General features: G+C 39.7%; 1 protein-coding gene across 1 annotated transcript in view; it reads left to right on the top strand.

Moving 5' to 3' along the window:
- The first annotated feature begins 298 nt into the window (after window positions 1-298).
- The window catches only part of LOC134530029 (adhesive plaque matrix protein-like), a 39,522-nt gene continuing 23,882 nt past the window's right edge, over window positions 299-15,938 (top strand). Inside the window, exons 1-2 of the mRNA XM_063364556.1 lie at window positions 299-342; window positions 7,809-8,028. Coding sequence (XP_063220626.1) covers window positions 299-342; window positions 7,809-8,028 — 264 coding nt within the window. The remainder of the gene's footprint in view (window positions 343-7,808; window positions 8,029-15,938) is intronic.

Genomic DNA, 15,938 nt, shown 5'->3' with positions numbered 1-15,938 from the left:
CACGAAATAGAACTTGGAATTTTTTATAATAATGCCGAGCGTGTTAGACATACGAGAATTAAGTTTTCAAACTACATTTCATGGACGCAATTCACACGTAGTTTCGGCACCTGCCGCTGGAATTCCTTTGCCGGAGCAGCTACGTCGATTATCGAATCAATTTGATCAGCAGACCGAACTGAAAACGAGTTTTTTTAACGAAATTCAGCTTGCAAGGGTGGTTCAGCCCGTGCAAAGCTTTGTACTTCAGCTAGTGTTTAATATAAAAAAACACGGGACCACATAGTCTAGATCCGAAATGTCCGGGTCGCGCATGCGCAGCTCCGCCGACGAGGGGATCGTGTGACTGTGGTAGGAGGGAGGGGGGCAGGCGGGACTATCTCCGGCCGCATCCCCGGAGACGCGAGACGCAACAATGGAGCGGTATCTCGTTGGGGGGGGGGGGGGAGGACGAGCCCCCCTCCACCCGCGGCCGCGCCGGCCGTAATCCCGCCGAGGCCCCGCCGCCGTCAGTGTAAATCATACTCGGGCGCACGCTTCATCATGGCCCGATCACTAATAAATCTGGCGAAACAAAAAGAGGGGCGGCAGGGGAGGGGAGATATACAGCGGCTTCCTGTCCGAACAACAGGCAGAAGGAAAGGTGGTCGTATCGTCGGGGAGAGACGGAAGGGGGGCAAAGAATCTTCCAGAATACAAGGGAGGGAGGGAGAGAGAGAGAGAGAGAGAGATGAAAAAAAACTTTTCTCGCACGTCAGTATATTGTGTGTGCGCGCGCTCGCGCGCGTACACGTCCATCTGTCCACTTTCCGGCCAATGGCTGGCCAGGGAAACCGCCGAGGAGAAGGGCAAGGGAGGAGGAGAAAGACCGGAGAGTTACGGGCATCTGAAATTTTTTTTTTGAAAGAGTTTTGAATAGGGGGGGGGGGGGGGGGGTCAGTATTGAGTGAAAAACGCGGACGCTTCACGTGCTCTCGCGGTATGCACGCGTATGCACGACGTGGCTGTAAGCGCGAAATGTCCAATCCTCTTCGAGGAAAACATTTCGGGTGTTGCGGGCTTCGGGGTGGGAAAAAAATTAAAAAAAAAAAGAGAGAAGGGGAAGGTTAGGGGTTCTGTTGCAGCTTTCAGATTGCTCCTCCCTACCTTCTTCTTATTTTTTTCCCCCCTTTAACCCCCGTCCCTTCCATTCTCTTACGTCGCTGATTTATAAACGCGACTCCGAAGTATAACGATGGCCGCAAAAACACTCGGCCGAGGCCCGGGCTGCCCTCCTGGAGACGTAATTGAAAACTGATTTACGCGGGCGCCGCCGTCGCCCTGACTGACGCCGCTCGGCGGGGGGTGGAGGGGGGGATGAAGAAGGCTCCTGGAGCTTTGTTTCTTGGGGGGGGGGGGGGGAAACGAGCAGGACCGAGTTCATCGTGGACCGTAGGGCGGGATTAAACCCCTTCTCCTTTGTGGAGCTGTTATCTTTGTGTGTTAATGATTTAAGTGTGCCCGACCCGAGGCTACGTTTGGTGTTTGAGTTACGCTAGAGTGCCTACCCTTTTTTTTTTACATCTCTGTCTTTTATTTAAACATATTACGTTGGGTGGTCTGGCGGCAGATGTTGATGGAAAGAGTTACACGCGCAGGAATGGCATGCCTTTGCTATCAACATTTCATCTTTATTTTTTTTTTGTTACGATGTAGGCCCGGTTTCTTTTCAGTATGTCACGTTTCACAAAAGGACTTTAAACATAATTTTTAAAAGGGGAATAGAGATGTTGTGAATATATCTTCACAAACTTTACTGCGCATTGTGTGTTAGATAACTAGCAAACATTACTGACGCCGAGACTATATGAGAAGTGTAATCCGTGGCTAAAAAAAAAATTATGAAGAACAGAATAGAACGTATTTACAGAGACCAGGAGTAAAAAAATATATATTCGTTAGTATGATGTATCAGTAGTCAGTTAAATCATATAACCTTATGAGTGTGTTAAATTTTATGAGATTTTTATAACAGGTAAGTACTTACCGGTGCTTCCGTTAAAAGCATATTTACTTCTTCCAGTAGAGTTTAATTACGTGCATTGGAATACGAATAGAAATGTTATTATTGCACATAAAATTTGTTTGCATCGTTGGCCTTATTCCCGGCAAGCATGTTAATATTTATGAAACATGTGGTAGCTATACAATTTCATAAAATAATCGCCCAGATACAGTTGCACTTGTGCTTGTGTGATTCAGTTACAGTGATTGGCAGAGATGTTTTTTTACTTCAGCGCTATCGTGCGAATACCAATATTATGGACTGAGAAACCGGTTGGCAATGTCATATTTTTAATCAAAGCTATTTTATCACACATACCGGTTCTGAATAAATACACGTACTTCGTTTAGGTGCGGTAAAATTAAGTGCTTTGATTAAAAAGAGTAATACATTAACTGTTTTGAAAGTCCACAATATTGGTATTCGCACGATAGTGTTTAAGTAGAATAATATCTGCCAACAAATGTAAGTAAATCACACAAACACTACGAGAAATTTTATCTGGGTAATTATTTCATGAAACTGCCCATATTAAACAGGAATGGATGTGCATAGCTCTTGATGGTTGGGTGAAAGGATTACAAGAATATAATTTGAGATATCATAAAATGTTAATGAGGTATAGCAACTAACGTTTATATAAGTAATCACTACAAGATTATTAAATTAATGAAAAATTAATTGTTAGAAAGAACCCTTTTCTTATGAAACATTTGAGACTAAGTAACAAAGAAACGTATTGTGGTGCAACTCTAAAACGGTCAACTTTTTTTTAAATATAAACACAAATGCAACATGTCTCTAACACACAGTATAAACACACACACGCTGAATATGGCATTATTAACTCTTGCAATTAAACTGGTTACGAACAGGTAAGTGAATATATATGTTACGTCTATGTTGTTGTGCTGCCAATAAGAACCACTACCAACAAGGCAACAATTTATGGTTAAGCATTTTGGCTACACATTATACAAAAATTAGAAAACCACTATTTCATTACATGTTTGAAGTGACTGAATTAACTATGTCCATTTAATCCATTTTATTGAAGAACTTGTTCTATTGAACACGTATATATATCGTATGTTTTGAGGTACATCATGTATATTTTGAATATAACCCACACGATTTATTATCCTACCAATCTTCCCCAGTTTCAAACCATAAAGTGTTTCTACATTCCTTTCCTTCCTGTTTCAGATTAACCCTGAATGTCTAGATCTTCCTTCCTATTTTTTGGGTCAGAAAAACCTGGTCTAAATTTTTACACATATTTTTGGACGCAAGTTGTATATAAGAACTTACATAGGCCTTAATAAATTTATTCGTGGTTATATGGGATCATCACATATAGTTTGCTTGCCCCAACCGAGATGTACTATCTCACTAATAGTAGAATAAGTAAAATAATTATAAGTATAATTAAAATATAACTAGCCAATTTCTGCCTTATACCTGGCCACCTATACAAGTGCATTACATAAAAAACAAGTTTCGTCATTTGTTGCTATTCGCAGTACATATTCAGATACACTGCATTGCATCATGAAGAATTCACTGGATGTCGTCAGTCATGTCTCGTAAGTGTGCAACTCAGCAACAACTGCCCACCATCGGAGTCGTAGGAATTTCCCCAACTCCTCGAGCCGTTTGCAGAATCCACAACGACAACACCCGACCCTCTAAAACATTTCGTGAAGCACTGGCCCCATGACGGCGTGTTTGCGTTCAGTTTCTCTAGCTACACACTGCTTGTAGCTGAGTACACACCCACCGGTCTACAGCAATATTGGCGCTCAGCAAACAGGCGCGGGATGCCGGCTCTCTGGAACACTGGGCGCAAAGCGCCGTGAGGTCAGGCGTTTACCTTCTTAGCTGGCTGTTTGCCTCGCGTGTCTCCGTCCGCTCGACTTGCCTCGCGCCTTCGGAGAGGTGCGTGCCTTTCTTTCGCGCTGGACGTCGCGAAATGTGAAAGTTGACGTTATTCAAGCAAGTGTGTTTCAAGACAATCCTTAAAGAAATACTTTCGGGATTACATGGTATTGTTTGTAACACTACAAATGTTATCGTGCAGAGATACAAAAAAAAGCTATGTGTGATTAGATCCCAAAAGACAATTCTTGTCAAATCAAAGATAAATTTTGAAAAAATCTGCAAACTGGTGAATTTCCTTTTAGTAAAAATTTGACGTGAAGTCAAAAAAAAAATTTTTTTTTGACGTGACAACGTCTAATAAATCGATGAACGCCAAATGCACGCACGAAAAAGTGTTCCGTTACGCACATTGTCCCGTTACGCTGTGTCCCGTTACGCTCATTGTACGCTTGCGCCGCATCTATCTCTCTTCCACTTGATTGGAACAACCATCGATTTGACTTTTTCGACGCACATTGAACTTTAAACACTCCCATTCGTTTCCTACTTTTCCTATCATCGTCCTATCCTTAACACAATAACACAGATTGGAAGAAGTTAAATAGCAAATATGTATAAAAGTTATAGTATAGTATCCATACAAAAGTGATAATTCAATAAAAATTATTCAATTTTATTCATACAAGTATGCAATCATTTCATCAATGTTTTGTTATGCCGTTGTCACGTTTAACTATCGTCCGTAAACCGACTTTACAGACAACCAATTTTCTTTGTAAGGCTTTAAAGTTAGTTTTGTATTGGTAATCCACGTATTCTTAAAAAGTAACAATTTTTAATTGTACAATTTTTTAAAAATTATTTATCAAATATGTAGTTTCAAAAATATGTTAAAAGTAAACACAAAACAATATTTGTGTTGCAGGTAACCAGATCAGGACGTAAGCACAGTAGCAGGCTAAACAATTTTTTTTTAAATATTGGTCATGAACTGGTATGGACTGTGGTAGCGCGCCTGCTTACACTGTGTGACGTCCATCTCACAGGAATGTCTCTCCCTGTATGACGTCCATCCCATAGCAATATCTCTCCCTGTGCGAGACGCAGACAAGAGAGTGGCCTCGGACACCTATAGCAAAGTCATTAGATCTAAATGTGGTTACCCAAGGTCAACAATCTATGTAAAAATGAATACATATATGCCAATGAGTATGGCATAAATATTCGCAACACGCTGACAGCTAAAGCAAAGTTACGTAATCGACAGGGTTTTTTTTAGTGTTTTCTCAGAGACGTTTCAGTGAGCGGGGAATCGTTGCTGCCAGTTCATGGTCATTTATGCGAGTCGACCCATTAGCCGGCTGTCCGTGCGAGTCAGTCATAAATTTAAAACTTAAGTCTGTATGTACCGGGTTTCGTCCTGACATCGCTACAGTTAAAAAGAAAAATAAATAAATAAATTTTGATCTTGAAACTTTCATTACCGTGTTTCTATTTGCTCCGCTCTGGAGCTGTATCAATGACTTGCATAAAGGCCTTACTTCTGATTTATTGTTTCGCCAAATGACCAAATAAATTAATATTATTTATAGTTATTTATAAATCTGAATAAATGTTTTGGCGCCATTTTTGTTCACAGGGTAATACATTTGAAGCCATGTTAACCGCAGGGTAATTACAAACTTTCTTGCAAACCTTAATTTCTGTTACTACGCATAACTGTACGACAAAAACATATACACCGTAAAAATTTACACAGGACAAAATAATTATTTTTGATGAGTTACTTATATCTCATTAAATGATTTGTTAGTTCAAAAATTAATAAATATTTCAATAATATATATTATTTTTTCCACAAAGTTTTAAACCTCCACCACTGCAAGTTACATTTATGTGATAATTTAAAATAGCTTTTGTGTGTAATACTTCTTAATATTTGTGTGCTTTGAGACTTATTTATTTGTTTGGGGAATGACATAGAGTTGGGGGCATGTGTTTTTAGCGAAATGTATTTGAGAACACCTGTGAGTTAAAACACTGTATCATAGTCTATGTTTCGTGATTGGTTGAGTTTTCTTTAGGTACACGCTCACTTTTGACGCACCATTCACAACAATTTTTGTGCAAACGAAAAAGAGTCATGAAAGTATTAGCCAAATAAGACATTGGCTTTTTTTGCAGTTGGGCTCCAATTAGAAGTAAGGAACCCATGGTGTGGGCATAATGTACTGCAGTCTAATGAATGTACATATATGTAAAATATATGTACATATATGTACAATATTCTCGTGAAAAATGGCTGCCCCTAGTAATCAATTGTTTACATAAAACAAGTGTTATAAATACCTCGCGACAAGACTTACAAATAACAGCCACTTGATAAAGTAGTTTCAGAATGGAAATTTGTGTGGGGAGGAAATACTGATACGTAATACGCTAATGTATTTGCCGATGTTTCATTACAGCCAACAAATGTTGAGCTGAACCATTATGTTATTTGTTATTCAATATTTACACTAAGTATCAGTTCTGTGTCAGCAGTTTTATTCTTTTAAAAGCATCAGGTGGCGGACACGTTGGTTATAAAATTATATCTGATCTTAGGTACCTATATCTTGAAATTACGTCAAATGTTTAAATAAATGGATCATTTTCCTTCTATAAAATTATTAAAAAGGCTGACTCTAAAGGTTTTAATTTTCCTCGGCAAACAACTAGGCATTTGGTGTCGATTCTAATGTAACTGTCATGAATTAATTTTTTTCTAGTAATTTGTTGCATTGCTGTTTTTTTTATCCAAGTGTGGTATTTTTGTTTTCAATTTATTAAGTCAACAAAAAAATGGTAATCAAACACTGGAGAAAAAAAAATTGTGAAAAAAATTTGTCTTAATTTATTTAGGGATCTAACTTCTAAATTGCTTGCAATATATTTCGATACATATTTTGTCTATAGGTACGGAGCAGAACAGGTGTGTAGCCAACTCACTATATTTTTGTTTACTGTTGCAGAAAAAATTTTCAATACGTCTATTTTAACTGAATAATTTTTAAGTCACTTCTGAACCCTTTCAGTCACACTTTGCCAATTCCTAATATGTACTTAAATTTTATTTTTTGTTGAAAACTAAACTATTTTTATGGAATTTTTGTGAGGTCATAATCATACGCTATAATTATATCAATGTATGTATAATTATTTTACAAAACTTAATATAAGTAAAATAAAAATGTATTTATTTCATAGCCATAAAGTATATGACGTCCGAACAACCCACAATTTCAAAGGTTTGATGAACTCCGTGTAGGGGTGAGATATAAATCGTCCACTTGAGTGGGCGAACAGACTAAGGGTTAAGTAAACTCCTGTAGGACTATTATGTAAGCTTTTGGACATACTCCATTGCTAAGCACATGCATGACTGTAGAAGAAAACTACAAAAAAAAACCAAAAAACAAAAACACAAATTAAGCAAAAAAAATCTCTGTTGTCAACAGGATATAAACACCACATAATATTCCATAACAGGAATATGGTCTACAAACAAAGAAAAACAAAGAAAAATGGACTAAGAAAACGAAAAAAAAAAACACAAATGACAGCACAAAAATATTGAACCCAAAAAAAATTCAGCACAACAGTTGAAACGAGACAAAAAAACATGACAAGACGGAAAAGACGAAACAAGCACAATATTTTTGGTTTTTTTTTTTTTGTAGTTTTCTTCTACAGACATACATGTGCTTAGCAATGGCGTATGTCCAAAAGCTTGCATCAAGTCATGCACTCCCATTGCACAAATCTTTCATAGATAAAACTCCCGCAGGGATCGCAAATCACCGTCGACCTGAGGACTGAAGGTGAACGCTTGCGGTGCTAGCTGGCGGACTCCCCCGGAGCTGCGACTGCGAAGGTCCGCGGAGGCGACACCTGGCGGGCCCACGGTCGGCCCCCAGGCGCCGTCATCGCCCGTGTTGGATGTCGGGGTGCTGGAACCTGTTCCTCCTGAGAGCCCCGACGACCCTCTGACCTTCCCGCGCTTCCAGGCGGCCTCCCGCGCCTCTAAATCACGCGGACCTTCCCTCTCCCACCGCGGCCACGTCACTTTTACCCCGAAATGAATAAACATTCATTTCGCTTCGGGAAAGGCCCCCGCCAGCAAACCGGGAGTCATAATTCAGTATGCCCTCTGATTTCAGATGTGGTCGGATTCATTCCTTCCCCCCCACCCCCGCCCCCCTCTTCACCTCCTCATCATGCTCTCTCGCCCTCACTCACTTCCCCTTTTTTTTCAAGTTTTTGTCCACCGAGAAGGTAATAATTCAGCCACGAACAGAGAGCTGGTGGGCGGGCAGATAGACGAAGTACTGCTGAGGTAGTTCCTTTAAGGACCTTCTGGCAGCCCTGATCACTCCTTCCTTTCCCCTTCACGCGAGGCACACCGAGCGAGTATTTCATACCAAATAATCACTACTGACACATCTTAATGGATTTACCTCCTCCCTACTCCCGAACTCTCCAATTTCCCCCCCCCCCCCCATTTTTCCTTCTATGTTACCTTAACATCCTTTGGTGTGCTTCTTGTGCCCCGGAAAATTTATATGCATATTTCCGAGTCGAGTCCGGCAAACGTTTTGTTCCAGAGATTTATTCAAAGTGATCACGACCATCTGCTGTGTTTACTTTTATTTCTCGGTGACGCCGTCTGGAGAGATGTTTCCTCGAGCCGAAGGACGTGAAGGGGGAGGGGAGGTCGTGGGAGACGTCTAGTTGGGAGTCCGTCTCGCGGGAGGGGATCGCTGGCCCGGCCGCAGTGGGGCCTATCTGTCCCGCGGGGAGGCAGGAACGCGCCATTTCTCACCAACGATGGCGGCGACTCACGTGCCAAGTGAAGGGGAAAGATTAATAAACGGTGTCCGAGGTGGGCAGGCCTGATCCCTATCGGGGGCCTGGTGTTGGTTTCTCTCGCGTTAAGGTCGCTCTTGGCTCTCTTTGCTTTCCGGCAGTCCGTGGCTGGCACCTCGGATGAAGTGGCTAAATGCCACGGATCTTGAGCGGCTCTTGGGCATGGCATAGAGTTGGTTCAGCATCCCCCCCATTCCCCCCTTCCACAACATTGTTCACACGGACAGTACATCAGATCGATATTCGATTTTGTTTTATACTTTTGTCCATTTACTAAAATTCCGGCACACACTTCTGACTAGTTCCAGCATGTCAGACTTCCGGAAGACTTGTACATGAAAACCGAATTATGATGAAAACAATACTAACGAATGTTTCCGTGACAAGTTTGAGCAATCTCATACGCACCTTGAATCCAGTTCTGTGATAAATTGAGCTTATCAACTTGAACTTGTCAGAACAAAAAAGAACCAATGCGTAGGATGTAAAAGACTTTAGAATCGTGTACACTTATTGCTTAAGTTCCTCTGTTGAAATAATGGTCATTCAAAATCCGATTCTAAATAATTAGAACGCTGAAATAAAAACTGTGATCACATAATTGTTTTAAATATTCGGTTTTAATGTATAATGATCTCATTATAACTATTAGAGTACTGAAAATATACATTAAGGTCGTCTAGATTACATAATTTTTCATTTTTATTTATTTTTGGAGCTACCTCAGAATTTTTGCTTTTTTTTATCCGACCAGTATATTCATAGTAAATGTATTCTGTGTATGCACTACGTGGTTCATTACTTTTCTTGTGTAAGTGCACGAGATACTTCGAATTCGTAAAGTAGCAGTAGTAAATCTAGACAGGTACGTAAATTTCGAAATCGCATTATCAAAATCAATTTCTTTAGCACCTTGGTTTTCATTTGACTAGATAACTAAGCCAGAGTACCGAGCTTAATTCATAGCAGACATACTAAGATAAACTTCGATTAGTTATAGTATTGAAAAAAAAATACCCACAGATAATGATATCGAAACACATGTATAACGTTAACAAGAATATTAAGGCTGAAGTCAGATTTGATACGGTTTGTAAAAGCGCATGTTCAACAGCAAAATTGTAAGTCTTAAAAAAAAAATCCAAATAATCTTATTTTGAGACTTGACCATCTTAAAATTGTATTTTTTGTTGTGGATTATCATAAAGAAAGCATTTTCATAAATGTCACCAATGTTTACGACTAAATTTCGTAATTAATTAAGATTTTAATCAAATTCTTGGGCTCGAAAAAACCAAGCTGATAGACATACTCCCCACGTTTATGTAGTGAGTTTCGATTTGATCAGACCTGTCAGTGCATACAAACATTGATCTTCTCGATTCGTCATTCGAAGTTAGTGGCTCATCTTTAGCCTTTTTTATTTCCTTGATTTCGACAGTTCTTCTCTTCACTTAAGGAATGTCCAACTCCTCAGAAGTGTGCGCTGCAAACTTCAGTGATTTATCCGCGATATAATTTATTTTGTTTACGAGCTTCTGTAAAAATTCAACTGTCCGCTTGGAGCCCGGAATGATGTACGGCCCAACCACAGCGCCGTCTAGTTCGGCAATGACAGTCCGGGCGTCTTCGACGGTTGACTCCGGCTCGGACCTGACTCGCGACCCCCGGAGGATTCCCGGACCGTAAATCCGGACCGGACGAACAGGAAGAGCGTGATGGAGTAGGGAAGGGGGGGGGGGCTGGGGGGGAGGGGTAGGTATTTGAGAGTCACAGCCCGCCTCGTCTGCAGTAAAGATGTCGGCGCGCTTCCTTGGGCGAGCGGGGCAGCTTAGCCCCGGTATTTATAGGGCTTATCTCGGGGATTTATAGGGCGCGCGGCCGATCCCCCTGATTGCTGCGGACATCACGCTCGACAGGCGGCGTTGCCAAACCTCTTCCCTCCCTCCCTCCCCTTCGCCGCGTGGACGATCATTAGCGGCGTTGCCACACGCGCGCGAGGGGTAACGGCCCCCGCCACGAGAACTAATCAACATACGTTACGCCCTGGCCCGATAAATTCAGCGTCCTCTTCCGTAGAGACACGCTCGTTTGGCCTGGCAGTGTGACCTTGATATTTACGGTGAACTTTGGCAAGTACTCGCTTGAAGACATCGATGAAGTTGCGTGAGACGTCTCAAAACAATTCATTAGTGAACAAAACCACTTGGTAAATCATTCAACAAAGCAAAAAAAAAAAAAATTCAAATTGGTCCCATTATATAGTACTAATGAGCACGCTGAAGAATTCTCAGTGGAACATTTGGTTGAAAATTGATTGAATTCCCTTTGGTCTAGCAAATTATAATATGTGTAGGCCCCGAAAGATTTATAAATACATACGTGGCTTACTGCAAAACAGAAATATAATTGCATTTTACGTTTAAGTTCTCCAGTTTTTATTTTTCATTTTGAAATTGCTTGGACAGGTATAATCTCAATGGTTTTTAGATTTTACATCACATATCTAATTAGTTTCGTTTAGCCGGAAAACGTCGACGGGTTTTATTTATATTCTGGTGCACTCAGCTCCGTAAATGTCTCTATCGCTATGAAAATAACTAGTATCCTTATTATCAAAACTAATTAGTGAAGCGAAAAATATATAGGTATATTATTTTTAAATGCTAACAGATTAATGAAAATGTTATGTTTATAACTCACAATTGTCATCAATGTGGCAGCCAGTGTCGTAGTGCCTTTAATTCGTGAATTTTTTTAATGGATATTATGTAAGTAACTGGGCTGTTTTACGGGAGAAAATGCACCGTTACTTTTAATCCAATAAATCGACTACCTCTATTCCAGAATACACAGTCTGTTCATTAGTAAGGAATTGATTAACCAACACTTAACATAATACTTTCATATTGATACACTAGGGGATAGAATTATAATAGAGGAGGTACATGAAGCAAACCACTTTGCGTTTGTCACATGTAATAAAATTTTAGGGTAATCACTCCCAGTCCCATAATATTCTTTGTCCAAGAGTTAGAACCGGTTGCATGGATATTAGTTTGTATAAAGCTGTTAATAATACATATGTACTCTTTAAAGAATTGGGTTGATGTCAGTTATTTTATATTCCATGTTTATCGACCAACTGCGAATATCTACAATTATACAATCACTGGAGGCGTAAGTGTTTTTAATACGTGTAACGTTTTGAAGTCACAGTATGTGTGTTAACTTAAGTAGTGTTATATGTATTAATATAGATACAGTTTACAATTTTATATACCTAGTAATTTCCCAGGAAAATAAACTTTTATAACATGCATAGAGCCCGATAGTCAATGCCGCAATAGCTGCTCAATTTACTAAGAAGTACTTTAACATCATGCAGATGCAAGGGCACCAATACTGTTCTAGTGTTTAGATTTAAATATATATATATATATATATATATATATATATATATACATATATATTAGAGAGAGAAAATGGCTGAGATGGGTATTTACTAACTTTTTTCTCCTTGTCGATTAGGTGCATCTCGCTGATACCTACTTTAAGGACTTACGAATTTCTAAGGTGTACTAGGTTATTGACGGGCATCCATCGAGGAGGGGGGGGGGGGTAAATGCAATAGAGAAGCAGTCCAGTTTTTGAAACAAGCGACTGGTGTTGCGGTTCGAAGCACACGCCCAATCACAGCAAGCCGTCCGGGGGAACCAGGCTGCAGTTTCAATTAGCGGGGCCTGATGACCCTAGCGAGGGAGGGGGGGTGGAGGATTGAAGGTGGAGAGGGGAGGGGGGAGCAGTGACTTCGCAGTCCCAGTCGGGAGGCCCGGGACAAACCTAGGAGTGTGTGTTTCGGTCCGAGTCATTACCTTACATTTAAGTGTAACACGGTTAAACTTGTAGACTTATTGAGTGACTGAACTCAAATATATATATATATATATATATATATATATATATATATATATATATATATATTGTGCATACTTTTTTGACGTGAATACGTCTTATAAATCGATGAACGCCGACTGCACGCACGAAAAAGCATGACTGATTGTCACGTTCCGCCTGAGCCGAGCGTGCAACAACCGGCCAACCACCGTGCTAGAAAATCTTCTATAATATCAAACGTTAAGGCGGGCTTTTTAAAAGCAGCAATTTAATTTTTTTTATTTATTTTTTCCAATTTCTTCATTTCATATTAACAATTTATTGAAATTGATTTGATTTCAGTTTATTTCTATAACTAATTGTTCGTGATTATATTTAAACAAATTATTTATATTAAATTTGCAAAAACTGTAAAAAATATTTGAAAATTAAAAGGTATGCAATTTTTCATCAATGTTTTCTTATGACGTTATCACGTAAAATTATCGTCCGTAAACCGACTTTACTACAAACCCCCCCCCCCCCCCCCCAAATTTTTTTTACAAAATCAGCTGGCAAAGTTGGAATTTTAACATTTTTCGAGCAGTATTTATAAGGAGAACCAAATGGAAAAAAATAACTTAACAGTTAAAAACAATGCTAGTGGCTACTGCGTGATATGGTTGTAATTCAGAGAAAAAAAAATATTTTAGTCTTTAAAAGGCATAACAATTCTGAGGAGTTTAAAAGGCTTGGTAAAATTTAAAAAAAAATTTAAAGAAATTAAAACATTTCACGTAGCAGCCAGTAGGCACAATGAAGTTCCAGTATTTGAATCAATTTCATTATCATTATCCATACTGCACGAAAAAGTTAAAAATTAATTTGGCCATATAACCACGCAAAAGTATGCTATACATTTATATATATAATATTGTTCAGCCACTTAAAATGTCAGCAGGTTTAACCGTGAGGAACGTAAATGTAATACTTAAAATGACCTGGAAAGGGACAAACCCCGTCAATTGCGACGGGTCGGCGGGATGTTTATCCGTCGCGCGTCGCCATCCGTGTCTCTTCTTGTCACCCGTCCATGGAGTGAAAATGGAGGTAGAGCAAATGTGGTGGAAGCGTGAATTCGGCGGAAGAGTGATTGTTGTGGTACAGTGCGGTTCTCGGTAGGCTGCGCTGTGGAGAGCGGTTTGCGGCCAACATCTCGAATTCCTGCAAACACTTGACATGCTCTCTTGACCGACCATCTTCAAGGATTTTACGTAGCTTCATACGTAATTGGATTCATTTGGTTTTTTTTTTTTCATGACATAGCGGCATTACTCAGCCTGTGCACTGAAACTGCTTTAAAACTCATTAAGTGATCTTATATTCGTAAGTGAGCTCGGTAGTGAACCAGAAATATTTTTTTGTAAATCTTTTATACAAGAATAACGGACCGATCAAAGGTCAAATGTTTACAATGTTTAAAGACTGCTATAATATATTTTTTTCCTGCTTTAAATTCAAGCAACTTTTACGTTTTGAGACAGTCCTCGTATTTAAAATCCCCGTTAACCAGAGAAGTGTACGGAATGTCGGTATTCGAGAGTAATGTTATAACGGTATACAAGTGCACTCGCGTTTGGCTGAACTATTAACGCGGTCGTTTTGATACATAGTACACCGACTTTTAACTGTGTGAAATTGTTTTCTGCTCTAGCACTCGGATTTCCAGAGCCGGTTCGGACACGCCGCCGTGTTCGCGGAACCCGTCTCGTATCGGCGAGGTTGACAGATGCGATCACGACCGGTTGCGCTGGATGGATGGCTCTCCATTCCGCGCGCCACTTCCCTCGCAGCATGGTCCGGCGTGGAGAGGTCGTGAATAAACGAGAGCGAAGGCTAGCACGACAGTCTGTTCCTTGTGTTTTTATTTTTTTATTTTTGCTAAGTCGTCCAGACCAAGCAACGAGTGAACGATGACGGTGGACTGGTGAAGTATATCGCGTGAACGAGTGACTTAATTTTTGACGTGACAACGTCTAATAAATCGATGAACGCCGGCTGCACGCAAGAAAAAGTGTCCCGTTACGCACATTGTTCCGTTACGCACATTGTTACGTTACGCACATTGTTCCGTTACGCTGTGTCCCGTTACGCACATTGTTCCGTTACGCTGTGTCCCGTTACGCTCATTGTACGCTTGCGCCGCATCTATCTCTCTTCCACGCGACTGTTTATAAAGTGAAGTGAAATGTTAATGTGGTTTTCATTGCTTATTACAACAACAATTTCGGCAATAAAGGTAAATTATTTTTGCATTTTAAAAATCTGATTACTAGTATGTATAATTTCAAGTATTTATTTTTTTTATTATTAAAATAAAAATGATTCATTTTTATTCATAAAATTATGCAATCATCAATGTTTTGTTATGACGTTGTCACGTTAAACTATCGTCCGTAAACCGACTTTAGAGACAACAATTTTTTTTAATTACATAATTTTTTTAAGATCCATGTGTACTGTTAAAAATTATCATCTTCAGTTTATGGATAACGCTGGTTTAACATTACCCATGGGTCTTCGTAAATGTACGGCTTTTTTTTTCTTCGAAAATGTACGTACGCTGAGTTGACTTACTTTAAACACGAATTCAAAATAATATTTTTGATATAGCTCCTAAAAAATTTTTTTTTAAATAGGTTATGTCTGCAGTAATATAACACTCTTATTTTGCCCAAATGTGTGTGTTTACCTTTTGCTTAACGAAACCCGAAAATTTGTTCCTCCGTGGTCTTCGGTTAGATGGTGAGATACCCCCCACCACTCCAAAATCCTAGAAGGAATATATCATTCACACCAACAAAAGGAAGGAATTTTAAAGAAAGCAATCAGTGGGCAAATGGTTGTATCTGCCGCCCCCCCCCCCCCTTTTTTTTTCTCTCCTCATAAAGAAATTTTGCGTACAGTCGCGTATTCGGTAGTAGTGATTTCCCAGTTATCAGGTTCGTACGTCGTGGAGTGTGTGAATTTCTATATCAGCACCTGAGATTATTCAATTTATAAAGATCTCTCAAATGGTTCCGTTTAATATTTGTCTTCTTAGTTATCCCGTCGTATTGAGCGTTCTTGTACGCTTACGATCTTAACTTTCTCCTTATTTCCGCATCCAACCATTTACCATGGCATGGGGCGAGGCAGCCCACCCCACAAGATGCCCAATTTCTGATAT

The sequence above is a fragment of the Bacillus rossius genome, chromosome 3, assembly GCF_032445375.1.
Source record: "Bacillus rossius redtenbacheri isolate Brsri chromosome 3, Brsri_v3, whole genome shotgun sequence".
Taxonomy (NCBI): domain Eukaryota; kingdom Metazoa; phylum Arthropoda; class Insecta; order Phasmatodea; family Bacillidae; genus Bacillus; species Bacillus rossius.
The sequence above is the reverse complement of the archived record's forward strand: the minus strand, read 5'-3'. Positions and strand labels throughout refer to the sequence as shown.